General features: G+C 39.6%; 1 protein-coding gene across 1 annotated transcript; it reads right to left on the bottom strand.

Annotated features, from left to right (window-relative positions):
- Nucleotides 1-285: 285 nt before the first annotated feature.
- Nucleotides 286-2,401, bottom strand: LOC131785120 (uncharacterized). Its single transcript, XM_059101965.2, has 4 exons — nucleotides 1,851-2,401; nucleotides 1,329-1,427; nucleotides 657-1,162; nucleotides 286-513 (listed from the first exon to the last, which is right to left on the bottom strand). Exons 1-4 carry the CDS (start codon nucleotides 2,362-2,364, stop codon nucleotides 286-288), a joined length of 1,347 nt encoding a protein of 448 aa, XP_058957948.2. The 5' UTR covers nucleotides 2,365-2,401.
- Between the last annotated feature and the right edge of the window lie 9,767 nt (nucleotides 2,402-12,168).

Below are 12,168 nucleotides of genomic sequence, written 5' to 3'. Positions count from 1 at the left end.
CATATGATTTTAAACCAGTTAATTTACATGAAAAATTACGCTCTTCTTATTGGCTGAAAAACAAGTACACTCTAAAACTTATAAATCAATAGACGCCTTCTAATCAAAGAGACTAAAAATTAAAGAAGAATCGACCTACTCCGAACAAATCGAACCAAATCTCCAAATATAACCTCTGCCGAAGAAAATACGTGTCTCGTATCGACCATGTCAAACACAAGCAGGCCTGGGAATAACTCAAACCCATTCTTTGTAAAAAGTCGTGCAAGGCCAAGTGAAAGACTGTCAGATGGTACATCTCTCAATTCTTCTCTTGATTTCTCTTTGATTTCTGTTAACCTTGTAATTCTCTAAAAGCGTTTCTAAGGCATTAAACACTTTGTTTGGATAGTGAACGACGTCATTTTCCAACGTACCCCCCGGATACGAATCTGTCATTGGATACACGTCTATGACCTCAAAACCCGCTTGACACATGGCTGACATGGCGTAGGCGCTGAATAGAAGAACTCGCTGAAAAAGAAATAAAATAAGACAAAATAAGATGGCTCGAACAGAATTTCTAGTTGAACATACAACTGATGAAATGTTTGAATTTAAGACCGCTATGATTTTTTGGTCATCAATACACGCATTGGCTTTCAATATGCACAAACCTGCGGTGTAAGGAATCTACTATCTGTTGGGTTGAATTTCTTTCCCTTGTGCTTACATAAAGCTGTAGTTGATTTCCAAATGATCTTGGCCTTATACTTTAGAACTTCCCTGCCTTGTAAGTCAACTTGTGTCTCTTTCAACAAATTTATTACTTGTCCGATGACCTTCTGGAAAGTTGTAAAATTGACGCTGACAGGATAGTGAAGTCCAAGATTTAAAAGTAATACACTGGAAGGCTGCTGTAACTCAGTCGTATTAAGAACGCTTCGAATGGCTTTCAAAACCTCCTCAGCACGGAAGTCGAGGCTATCGTTTTTCGTCCTGCTCTGTTGCTCGTTAATTATTGGATAGAGCCAACTATAACTGTTTTTGCATTTAAAGTAGAGCTTTCTACATAGGGCTCGAGAGCTGATTGACTGATACAGACGAACCCCTAATGAATCACCGTACACCCAGAGAGTTCCAGAGGAGCTGTAATTTGCTGGTGGAGACCAGTTGTATGATTCTGTAAGATGGTAAATATCCAATGAGGTGAGGAATTCTTCAATTTTTTACAATACACTTTGCGTCGAGGTCTTACTATCAAAACTAATTGCAAACCATTGCCGGCAAAATAGATATATTTGCTTGTTCTTCTAATTTGACTTGGCCAATGACGGGTCAGTATTTACCTTCAAGGTATGGCCGCCATTTGTCATTCCTCCACCGACCAAATCCATCCCACAACTTATTACATGTGGAAGGACACGATTCTAGAGAATGAAGTTTGTCTGTGCAGAACAAAGATGCAAGAAATAATGATTAGAAATTTCAGTTAGATACGATGTTTTTGAAGAAATCCGAGATTCCTTTGGTTTTCCTTTACTTTACCATGTGACTGGTCCAGAAAACTCACGCCACTTTCTCAATCAATCAAATTTAAAGCCAAAACCAATCGTAAATTGGTCACATGTGTTTCCCGCGCTTGACGATGCCGGAATGTGTGTTTTCACTTCGAGCGCTCATTGGCTGCTCATGAATATTGCCTTTCATTTGATTGACCGTTGTGGTTACACTGATATTGATTTACGACACTCCATCGGAATGCGCTCTAAGCGATAGATTTACTTGTACGGCGCTTTCGCGGCAAGCGCTGCCAGGTTATTACATACCGGCTAATGGCAAATTTTTTTTCCTTCTACCAGGTTACTTACCACCTAAGGAAAGGTTCGTCTCTGCCTTTGTTACGTTTATCTCCAAAGGCCTTCCGCTCTGAAGGGGCTGTACCAAGTAATCATCCAAGGGGCCTAGAAGACCCTCCCGCTGAAATTTCCCTTGAGCATTGCCCTTAATAAACCAGTCACGTGGTGGATCTCTGAATCCATCGCACAAACTATAATCCAGATAAATCAACAGCTGATAGATACCTGGCTCCATGATAAGAAACAAAGCTTCATAAGTTCCATTATTGTGATCAAAAAGAGTCGCCGCAATGTTTGCTGGACCGCGTACGTAGACCCTCCAAAAGTCTCCACCAATGACTTTCGTTATATTATCCGACGTTTTTGATTGGATGAAAATCTTACTATACTCTCCCGCAGGCCTGATGTCCTGAAATATTATCTTACTTGTAGAGGCATTGGTTCTGTTAGGTTTTTCCCAGCCAGCCTTCACTTTTCCCCAGTCCATATTGTCATAACACGGATTGATTATGGCTTGCCAGTCCATGCGTGCTCGGCGCTGACGCACCCACTCTCCACGGAAATCGTCGTATTTATTCGCTTTGTTCGTTTTTGTTAAAGAAGGAAATGGCAGGTGGTCTATCAAAGGAGTGAAAACAAGAGTGTATGACACCAGGAGGATAAAACAGAAGACGATTGGCCTGGAAAAATGTTTAAAATAGCAAAAGCGTTTCATTTGCATTGCAAAACTTGATTTTTCAATAGGATAAAGAATTCCAGATGAAACTGCAAAGTAATATAAATAATATAATTAATTTAACTCATGTACTCGTTTTCTTCAGATTCCTTTAGTTTTGTACCGATTTTGTAATTCTGTTTGTTTGTCTGTTTGTTTGTCCTAAGTTGTATTGTTACGGGGGGTGACGGTATTCAGCCTTTTTAGAACCAATCCAGTTGATATCTTCTTCCTTATCAGGGGCGTGATAGCTAAGGTAGGAAAGAGGCTGGAGAGAAGGGGAGGGGGTAAGGGAATAAGAATTTCACCGCTTCCCTTCATGTAAAACAATTTCAGCTTGGTTGGCGAAAGTGGAACGACCTACATCCTAGCTAACTAAATGCGAAGGGTCTTATTGAGAGGCCGAATAAATCGTGATATTTACAATACATATGGCCACGGGACAGCATCTGTCGCCCCGATGTCTTGACAGTACCAGGGACCTTAGGCAGTGAGCACGGCAACGCCGAGGAAGACTTCGATTAAAAAATGTGTTTTCTTCTTCTATCTCAAATTTGGTCTGATGAATTTTTTTTTGTCAACAGGCACTAGAAAGGTCCAGCAAATCTTAGGAAATTCCACCCAAGGAAAAGCGATAAATCTTGCTCGAAAGATCTCTATTTTCTTGGTAGCAAAATAGTGCGTAATGGAATAGAACTTCGCCAAGATCTACATCTGAGCATGCGTAAACTTTCGAATCTGTCGCGATCAGTCGCCTTTTGGCAATCTTTCCCACAGTGTTTTCTTTTCGGTTGACCTCTTTTTCAGGCGTAGAAGGCCTTTGGGTATTACGGGTGCAGTTGCTGGAAACCTAAGATTCCAACACATTAAAACTGTATTATGCTAAACTGTTTTTAACAGCCATGCGATCGTATCGAGTTACTATGTTTTTTTGCATGTTGAGACTTTTGAAGCTCGCGCTACGTTCACACCCAGATCTCGCGCGGTCAAAAAATCCTATGTAGCCTCGTTAATACTTTTGGTTGGAATTTTGTGAGTGGCTGAACGTGTTTATCGTCTCTGACGGCGCTACACCTCAACTTCAGCATAACTTATGTGTGTAGTGTTGAGTTTCATATCGAAGCTTAAATTCTTTGCAGTCGGGGTTTCCGTACATAGACCACGCGTGAAAAAATAAAACTGGACTGTGAAAAAACAAAACTAAATTGTGAAAAAATAAAACTGGATCGTGATTTTTAAAAAAAACCTGAATTGTGAAAAGATAAAACTAGATTGTGAAAAAACAAAACTGGACTCCGAAAAACAAAACTAGAATGTAAAAAAAACTGGATTGTGAAAAGAAACAAAACTTGTTTGTGAAAAAAAAATGGAATGTGAAAAAATAAAACTGGATTGTGAAAAACAAAACTGGACTCTGAAAAAAAACTGGAATGTAAAAAAAACTGGATTGTGAAAAAAAACAAAACTTGTTTGTAAAAAAACTGGACTCTGAAAAAACAAAGCTGGACTCTGAAAAATTAAACTGGACAGTGCGCCTTCTGGGCTCTTGATTGTTAAACAAATTCTCCTTGTTAGCACCTTGGGAAATGTATAGAGAACAGTATGGAGAATATGCTTACTGATATCAGAGTTTAAAGTGCTAACCTTCGCAGCATCAGTCAATTAGGAATTTTCACGTGGAAAATTCAGTAGTGAAGATGTATCTGTTCTGAGTTGTTATTCTTATCAGCATTTGGTGACAAACTAATTTGCACAAACGAACGGGTTAGACGAATTCACTTTACTATTCGGTTTGAGCAGCTGTAATTAATATTTATTGCTTAATCTATTGATTACATATCAATTGTGGACTGGAAACTGCCTGTAACGGTGCGCAGACTTTTAACAAAAATTTAATTCAAAATTTCAAAACAGTATCAAAAGTCGAGGAACCGTGGTAATGGTGGCAATTTTAGTTTAAAATCAGAGTAATTTAGTATAATTATCAACTGAGTTGAGAACGTAAATTTGCTACCGTAAAGAGTTTTAAAAGCTGAAATTTTGAGAGTTAGCCCTGTGAGTGTTGCTAGGCAGAAAATGGAGCTACGCTATCGGTGGGAATATGGTGACGAAAAAACCAGTAAATTAGTTAACTGAAAAGCGCTCGTTGATACACAAGTGGCCTAAGCTCCAGCTGTGAGAACAACAACAACAACAACTTAATTTTTTAACCCCAAAATATACAAGAAAGAAAAATTTATAATAATAGTACAGACAATGATGATGCAAAAAAAAAAAAAAAAGGGAACGAACACTTGAAAGGGCCTGGGTGCCAGGGAAGGCCGGGCTGCTAAGTACGAAAGCTTGGTTACAAAGTCAACTCGAAAACGTGGTTCCTTCTTTCGATATTCTTAAATCTCACATTTGGTCTTGAAGATATAATCGGATGGTAAAAGATGTATATTAAAACTACTGTCAAATGTCTAAAAAGGCTTTAAAAACGTTGTATCGATGTTAATTTATGACGATTGGTGTAAATACGACAAGATCATGTGCTTGTTAATTAAAGTACTTGCCTCTTTGACTAGTGAATCAAGAATTTTTTTTTTTTTTTTACTTATCCAAAAAAATGGGTCGGTCGGGCGATGGGAAACGAAGCGTCAAATTGGGATGGCCTTAGGGAGATTTTAGCGATGAATGTAGCTTTCTAAAAATGATAGATGTCAAACACAGTGACAAAGGAATTCGAAGCACGTAGACCGTTTTAGTTGCTGCTCTGTATGGTAAATTTCACACGGCCTGCATATTTCGAATTCCTTTGGCACCGATCATACTGAGAAAGCTATACTCGTCATTTCAGCATCGATTTTCTCAGAAAATGTTGGAAGGATGAAGCTCATATTAGGTGAAGAGATAAAGTAATTCCTCATCGATCAACAACCGTTACCAGTTAGAGGGATTTTCAGTGGTTTGCCGTTAACTCCACTTTGAAGTGAAGGAGGTCGCGGCAGGCGGCCACCAAGTTGCAAGCCTTTTTCCCTGTCTTCTCCTAACGGCATCCAGCCAAGAGTAATTTCGTAAAAGGATGCTTCAAATGGCTCATTAAGGCGGAAAAATTTCCACAAATGAGTTGATTAACATTTCATTTATCTTTACAGTCGAACCTCGATTATCCGGACTCGGTGGGACTAGGGTAAATAGTCCGGATAATCGAGAGTCCGGATAATCGAAAATATGAATATTAATAAGACAATTGAGTTATGATCGTCTCGTGTGTTTACATAACCCACGCTCATCGAACTGATCAAACATGACATTCCCTTAGCAATAAAACAATGCTGAACCAACTAAAATTTAGCTGAATGCATTAGAATGCTTCTTGACTCTTTTTGTCATGACCCTCATAGATTTTTTTCATATCACGCCAACAATTATTAGCCACGAACAGATGGTGTAGTCTCACCGTGTCGAAACTTCAACTGTTTAACTCTCAACGGTGGCTAGTTTTCGTTATCAACTCAGTTGATAATACTAAATTACCCTGTAATTAAGAGATCCTCGCAGCTAAGAACACTACTGAACCGAGTAGTTGTAAATAGGACCTGAAAAAAATTCAGGCCCGTACGGGATTTGAACCCATGACCTCTGCGATACCGGTGCAGCGCTCTACCAATTGAGCTAACAAGCCAACTGGGAGCTTGTCAATGAATTGGGTATAAATAAACATCCAAGTGAATGAAGATTTTAGATATATGAAAATTCACATATTTGCACTGCGGTGGAGAGATGTAATTAAGAGACCCTCGCAGCTAAGAACACTACTGAAACGAGTAGTTGTAAATAGGACCTGAAAAAAAAATTCAGGCCCGTACGGGATTTGAACCCATGACCTTACATTACCCTGTTACACTCTCCCACCGATGCAGCACCACAGTTTCCTTAGAAACTTAGTCCTTTTATTCATTAGTTTAAAATCCTTCGGACTTGACTCTTACCACTGTTATCACACTCGACCCGATAACTCGTACGCTGGTTGCTTTTACAGCGTGCACTTATTTGAATTCGCCATAAAATACTATTGATCCTACTCTCAAGCTTTTCTGTACGCAGAATGCTTCTAATGACCATTGATGCGAGACATTTTCTGAACGGTCCCGTTCCCGCTAGCAGCATTCCTCTTGACTTTCCGCCCACACAAGAGCGGCCCAAGCTCCAGATGTCATGGCGAAATTCGAAATTGTAAGAGTTTGTTTGGGAATATTTACGACTGCTCATAGGAATAAAAAAATACAGTCAAATTCTCAATTGAAATACCTCACCTTATTCCCACAGTGCATCGCTTGTTGTCTGACCACTTCCTATGTTGAAAAGAACCCATTTTAACGAGTTATCCATTTCTAGGTTTACTACGTTCATAAGAGAAGCTCAAGGTTGCGATGCGAAAGCTCAAAATGACCGGGCGGCTGCTGAAGGCCTTAATGTAATAACCGTCCCAAATGCAATGATAAAGTCCTAAATTTAATTAAATTTAATGATTATGTACCAATCGAGTCCATCCACTTGAACTTCCAGCCAAACATTGGCCCCCTTTAGACTTGAAATTACTTTCCTCAACTCGATCAATAAAGCGCTGAGAGACAGATCATGCACTTACCGTGCTTTTCATTGAGTTCTATCGCTGATGACATTCTCCAGATTTTTGTTAAGGCCTATTTACACGGTACGACTTTGTCGCATGCGACAAGCTTACGACAGGCCTACGACATGACTTAGGACAATTTACACGCGCACGACATTTTCACCTACGACATGTCAAAATCGCGTGCAATTCCACTCGTTTCGGCCGCGGTCATTGTTTCAATAATTTGCAAGAGAAGGAAAAGAACCTCTTCCTCGCTCGCGGAGCAACTTCAGAATACCCCGCAACTCATTTACATGTCATTGAATAAGAATAGCGTCTATTGTGTTATGCCTCGATCTTCAAAGCCTCCCGACACATGTAAGTGAGGCGGACCAAAGTTGCGGGGTATTCTGAAGTTTAGCCCTCGCTCCACAGTGATATCATATTCTCTGTTTCCTCATCTGAGAATGTATTTTTCGCTTTGGAAGCAGTCTTCGACTTTCCGGAGGCGACTTCCTCCGCCATTTTGACGCAAGAAAATTTCACCTTCCTCCCCTACTCAGTAGAAATTTGTCACAAAATACGTCATTTTCTATCAATTTCGGCTACGATTGTCGCAGCGTTTTAAAACATGTTTTAAAATCCTACGACATTTCTCGTGACGTGCACGACAGTCGTAAGCGAGTGGTAGGTTTGATTTACACGATACAATTCGTGTCGTAGGCCTGTCGTAAGCTTGTCGCATGCGACAAAGTCGTACCGTGTAAATAGGCCTTTAAACATCTGTTTTGTCATGGCAATCTGAGCCGGTGATTTGTAATTATGTGCTGGTTAGCATTTTCTTTGCATTTACGCCTGTTGATTGTAAGTCATTGAGTATATAATTTGATGCAGACCGATGCAATACCTTATTTGTTGTTCGGATTTGTTGCATGTATTTAAAGGAAGAAAATTATTTTGTTCATAATCATAAACTCACGAAGATATTCGAGAATTCGAAAGTAATCACTCGCTGGAGTGCTGTGACAAGGTCTGAATTGGGAAACAAAATGTGCCTGCTAACAAGGTCTATTCAGGCAAGGAAAGACAAAAATGTATACTCGAGCCTGCAAATTGTCCGACCTCCCAGTCAGCGGACTCTCTTGTCTAAGTTTGTAATTTGAATTGGGTTATGACTTGTTCACTCCGTCACTGATCACACAAGTATTACGTTATCACATTTTTCCAAAATATACTGTACTTAAAAGTCTAAGCCAGTTATATATGGAGAGGTATTGGTCAGCGTACTTATTGTTTTGCCAGCTGTCATTTGATGCCAATTGTTCATCAGTATAACGGTTTGCAGCAAATGCTTCTCGACTTAAGTCTAGCAAATAAGAAGACGCTGATTGATATCATCGAGCCGGCAATGTGACATGAAGAGGATTTTGCAACGGCTGTCACTTTAACATCTCAATGGTGATGTCCGCTATAACAACAAGACATTGACGGAGTTAAATGATTGCTTCGGAGGCCTATTACATTTAGGACTTAAGCCACAAATCCAACGCAGAGTCCAAACACTGCAGTTTCATTTCAACTCACTACCAACTCAATCTTCCCAGCTTTGTCACGTTCTTATATAGTAAACCTAGCACTGGATACCTCTCTAAAATGGGTTTAGTTTTCAACATAGTAAGCGGTCAGACAACAAGCGATGCACTGTGAAAGTAAGGTGAGGTATTTTATTGAGAATTTGACAGTATTTTTTTATTCCTAAGAGCGGTCGCAAATAATCCCATACAAACTCTTATAATTTCGAATTTCGGCATGACATCGCATGATGATCATTTCTCAACTAGAGCTTGGGGCCACCTGTCGTCCAAAACAAGGTTTCCTTTACTTTACCCATGGAAAGGGTTTAGGGAAAATGTTTGAAAAAAAGTTGTTTTATTCTCCAATTCTCTTTTCTTTTATCACAACAAACTAAAAATGATTTTTGGCTAAACCACGCGTAAGAACAGCGATCGACAACCATAGCGTTAATTTCGAAGATTTTGTCGAGCACACGGCGACTGCCAGCAATAATCTTGCTCACGGAATTCTATCTTGCTACAAGTTACGAGGAGGTTTAGTCAGATTTAGACAGACAATTTAAAGGAACTCAAACCCGATTCATAACCAGTGTGATCAGAGAGGACCCATCTCGTCGATTTTCATAATTAAAAAATACAACAATATATAGGACAAAATTATTGAGATGCAGGTGTATTTCGTGTATAAACAAGTATATCAGTGCAAAGTTTATACCTCAATTCCAACTATCTCTAATTTTCATCCATCGACATCTTAAAAACAACGCAAAACAACGTGTCTCAAGATATTCGAACAGATCCACATTTCATTTCATTATATTGATACAGTTTAATGATGAAGAAACAATGGCGAAAATGGAAATGGCTAGTTCCACTTTAGGCAGAGTTTGATTCAATATCAAAAGCGCTGAGTCATACGATCTAATAAAATTCAAGCCGAAGGAATCTGAAGAAAACTATCAATGCCGCTTACAGCTCCGTCTCCTCAGTAAAAACCTCATCACAGTAAAAACTGATGGCCTGAAAACTGGTTAATTGGTTAGCACCTCCACTTCTGCTTACAACCCCGACAATCCTCTTTTCACTGGATAATAAGCCTCGGAGTCATAAGCGGAGTCGGAAAAAATGGAATATTTCCGATTCCGACTCTTTCAAGCTTATGATTCCCGGCCTCTTAAGACCCCAATTTTCGATCTTCAAAAATCAGGTTTGAAGCGCTTTTACGACTCCGCCAGTGGAAACTCAACCTTACAGAATTCGCTTCCACGCTAAAATTCATTGAACCAGGTCTCATGAATCATGCACAGTGCTGAGAAGATGTGTAGCTTAAAGCGGGAAAGCACAGAAACAAAGTATGTTGCGGTGTCATTTTCAAAAATAGCACGTATACACTCACCATTCACTCAGCAAGTGATGCTCTTGACTAGTTTTTTCCTAGATTTAGCAGACGGAATGAGATTTTATATTACTCCTCCCTTCTACAAATTTGTTTCCATTAGTAATGAGTTTATGCTGTTATGGACCACAAAGTTATTAAGCGACAGACTCAACCTTTCAACGCATCATCAATATTAAAAATACACACCCACCAAACAATTTCCCTTATCCAATATTGCAAATGATTAAAGTGCCTGAGTAGTACTAATAGTTTAGTAGAAAAACTTGATCGACTGACGTCACACTTTTATGCAGTTAAGACCGGAAACAAATAACATGCGCTTAAAACTAGTCTGAGCAAGCGATTTAGATTACGAGCTGTCCCTACTTTTTAGCGAAGTCCGGTGCGCGATCCAAAACAGGTCAATGAAAAGAAATATAAAACTTATTTTAACCCGTTACACGCTAACATCAGTATGCATATTATCCATTCTGCTCTCCATACATTTCTCAAGGGGCTGACAAGGAGAATTTGTTGAATGATCATGAGACTTTTTAGTTGGTAATAATTTCCCCTATCCTCGTGGCCTTTATGTTTGATCCAGGGCTGACATTGTAACTAGAAATTAAAATCTAGTCACTCTCAGGTATTAAATTGCAGAAGTATAAGTTATACATTGGGCTTAGTCTGTGGGTTTGACTTTGCTCGGCTCACGGCGCACGATGTCCGCGCAGTAAAACCCTTTTGATGCCGCCCCAAGTGTTAAAAGAAACGTAACTGACCAATAGATTTAATGACCATTTTGTTTTTTTAAAATGAAAACGGATACGTGTAAACGGGGTCTTAGATATTTCTTGAGGTGGGCCGGTGATAAATCTGGATCATTGACATACATAACCTGTATTCGACAGATTTCAGGCCGATAGTCAACCATATCGCGCAACACAGAAGTCAAACCCTTGGGCTTAGTCTTCGCGGGCCTCACTCCAAGAGCTCGCCGCGGTTAGCTTACATTCCTTTTTTTCTTCAGTGGTTTTTTTTTTTCTTTTTCACTCACGCGACGGACTTCGCCGAAAAGGAGGGACTCTTCATAATCTACAGGCCCGTTAACCGTACTTTGGGAGTACTTTTTGTAAGAAAATGATAGAAATTTCTTCTAAAATGATTTTTTAATACACTGAGTTCAAATAACTAGAGTTTTGTCCATTTTTTCCTATTGATGTGAGATATTTTCTAAACGGTCCCGTTCCCGCCAGCAGCATTCCTCTAGACTTCCCGTCCAAACACAAGCGGCTCAAGCTCCAGCTGTCATGGCGAAATTCGAAATTATGAGAGTTTGTATGGGAACATTTACGACCGCCCTTAGGAATAAAAAAATACAGTCAAATTCTCAACAAAAATACTTCACTATACTTCGGCAGTGTATCGCTTGTTGTCTGACCGCTTACCATGTTTAAAAAAAACCCATTTAAGTGAGTTATCCATATCTAGGTTTACTACGTAAAAGAAGCCCAAGGCTGCACACTCCATTTTTTAACCTCAAAATGACCGGGCTGCCACAAATCCAACGTAGAGTCCAAGCACATATACTGCAGTTTCATTTCAATTCACTACCAACTCAACCCCCACCATGAAACCGACGGTAAGCTGCAGTTTGCTTCCAAAATTTCCAGTTTAGACATTTCTGCCGACCCGCGTACATATTCACTACGACACAAGACCGTTCAAAACCAGCTTCGTAACTCACCATACACTCTGCAAGTGATGCTCTCGACTAGTTTCTTCCCAAATTTAGCTGACAATTCTAAATTGAAATTCTAAATTCCTCCTCCCTTCTACAAATTTGTTTACATTATTATTAACGATTTTATGCTGTTATGGACCACAACGTTCTTAAGCAAGTTCGGTCATGATAAAACACAGACTGCAGACTGTGCAGGCCCCTAGAAAGAAATGTCATCAGATGACCTGTTCGTCTCGTCCTAGGAGATCGTTTCATTCTTTGTATCAACCGAAAAACAAAAAAAATAGCCTTTGGCAACATAATTTCTTTTTAGGATCCC

The sequence above is a fragment of the Pocillopora verrucosa genome, chromosome 7 (genome assembly GCF_036669915.1).
Source record: "Pocillopora verrucosa isolate sample1 chromosome 7, ASM3666991v2, whole genome shotgun sequence".
Taxonomy (NCBI): Eukaryota; Metazoa; Cnidaria; class Anthozoa; order Scleractinia; family Pocilloporidae; genus Pocillopora; species Pocillopora verrucosa.
The sequence above is the reverse complement of the archived record's forward strand: the minus strand, read 5'-3'. Positions and strand labels throughout refer to the sequence as shown.

Excerpts from the sequence above, each read along its gene's own strand:
- LOC131785120 (XM_059101965.2), bottom strand. The coding sequence starts at position 2,364 with ATGGACTGGCAAGCCATAATCAATCCGTGTTATGACAATATGGACTGG. Across the intron at positions 1,428-1,850 it reads GACGAACCTTTCCTTAGGTG|ACAAACTTCATTCTCTAGAA; the intron begins GTAAGTAACCTG and ends TGTTCTGCACAG. Across the intron at positions 1,163-1,328 it reads ATGGCGGCCATACCTTGAAG|AATCATACAACTGGTCTCCA; the intron begins GTAAATACTGAC and ends ACCATCTTACAG.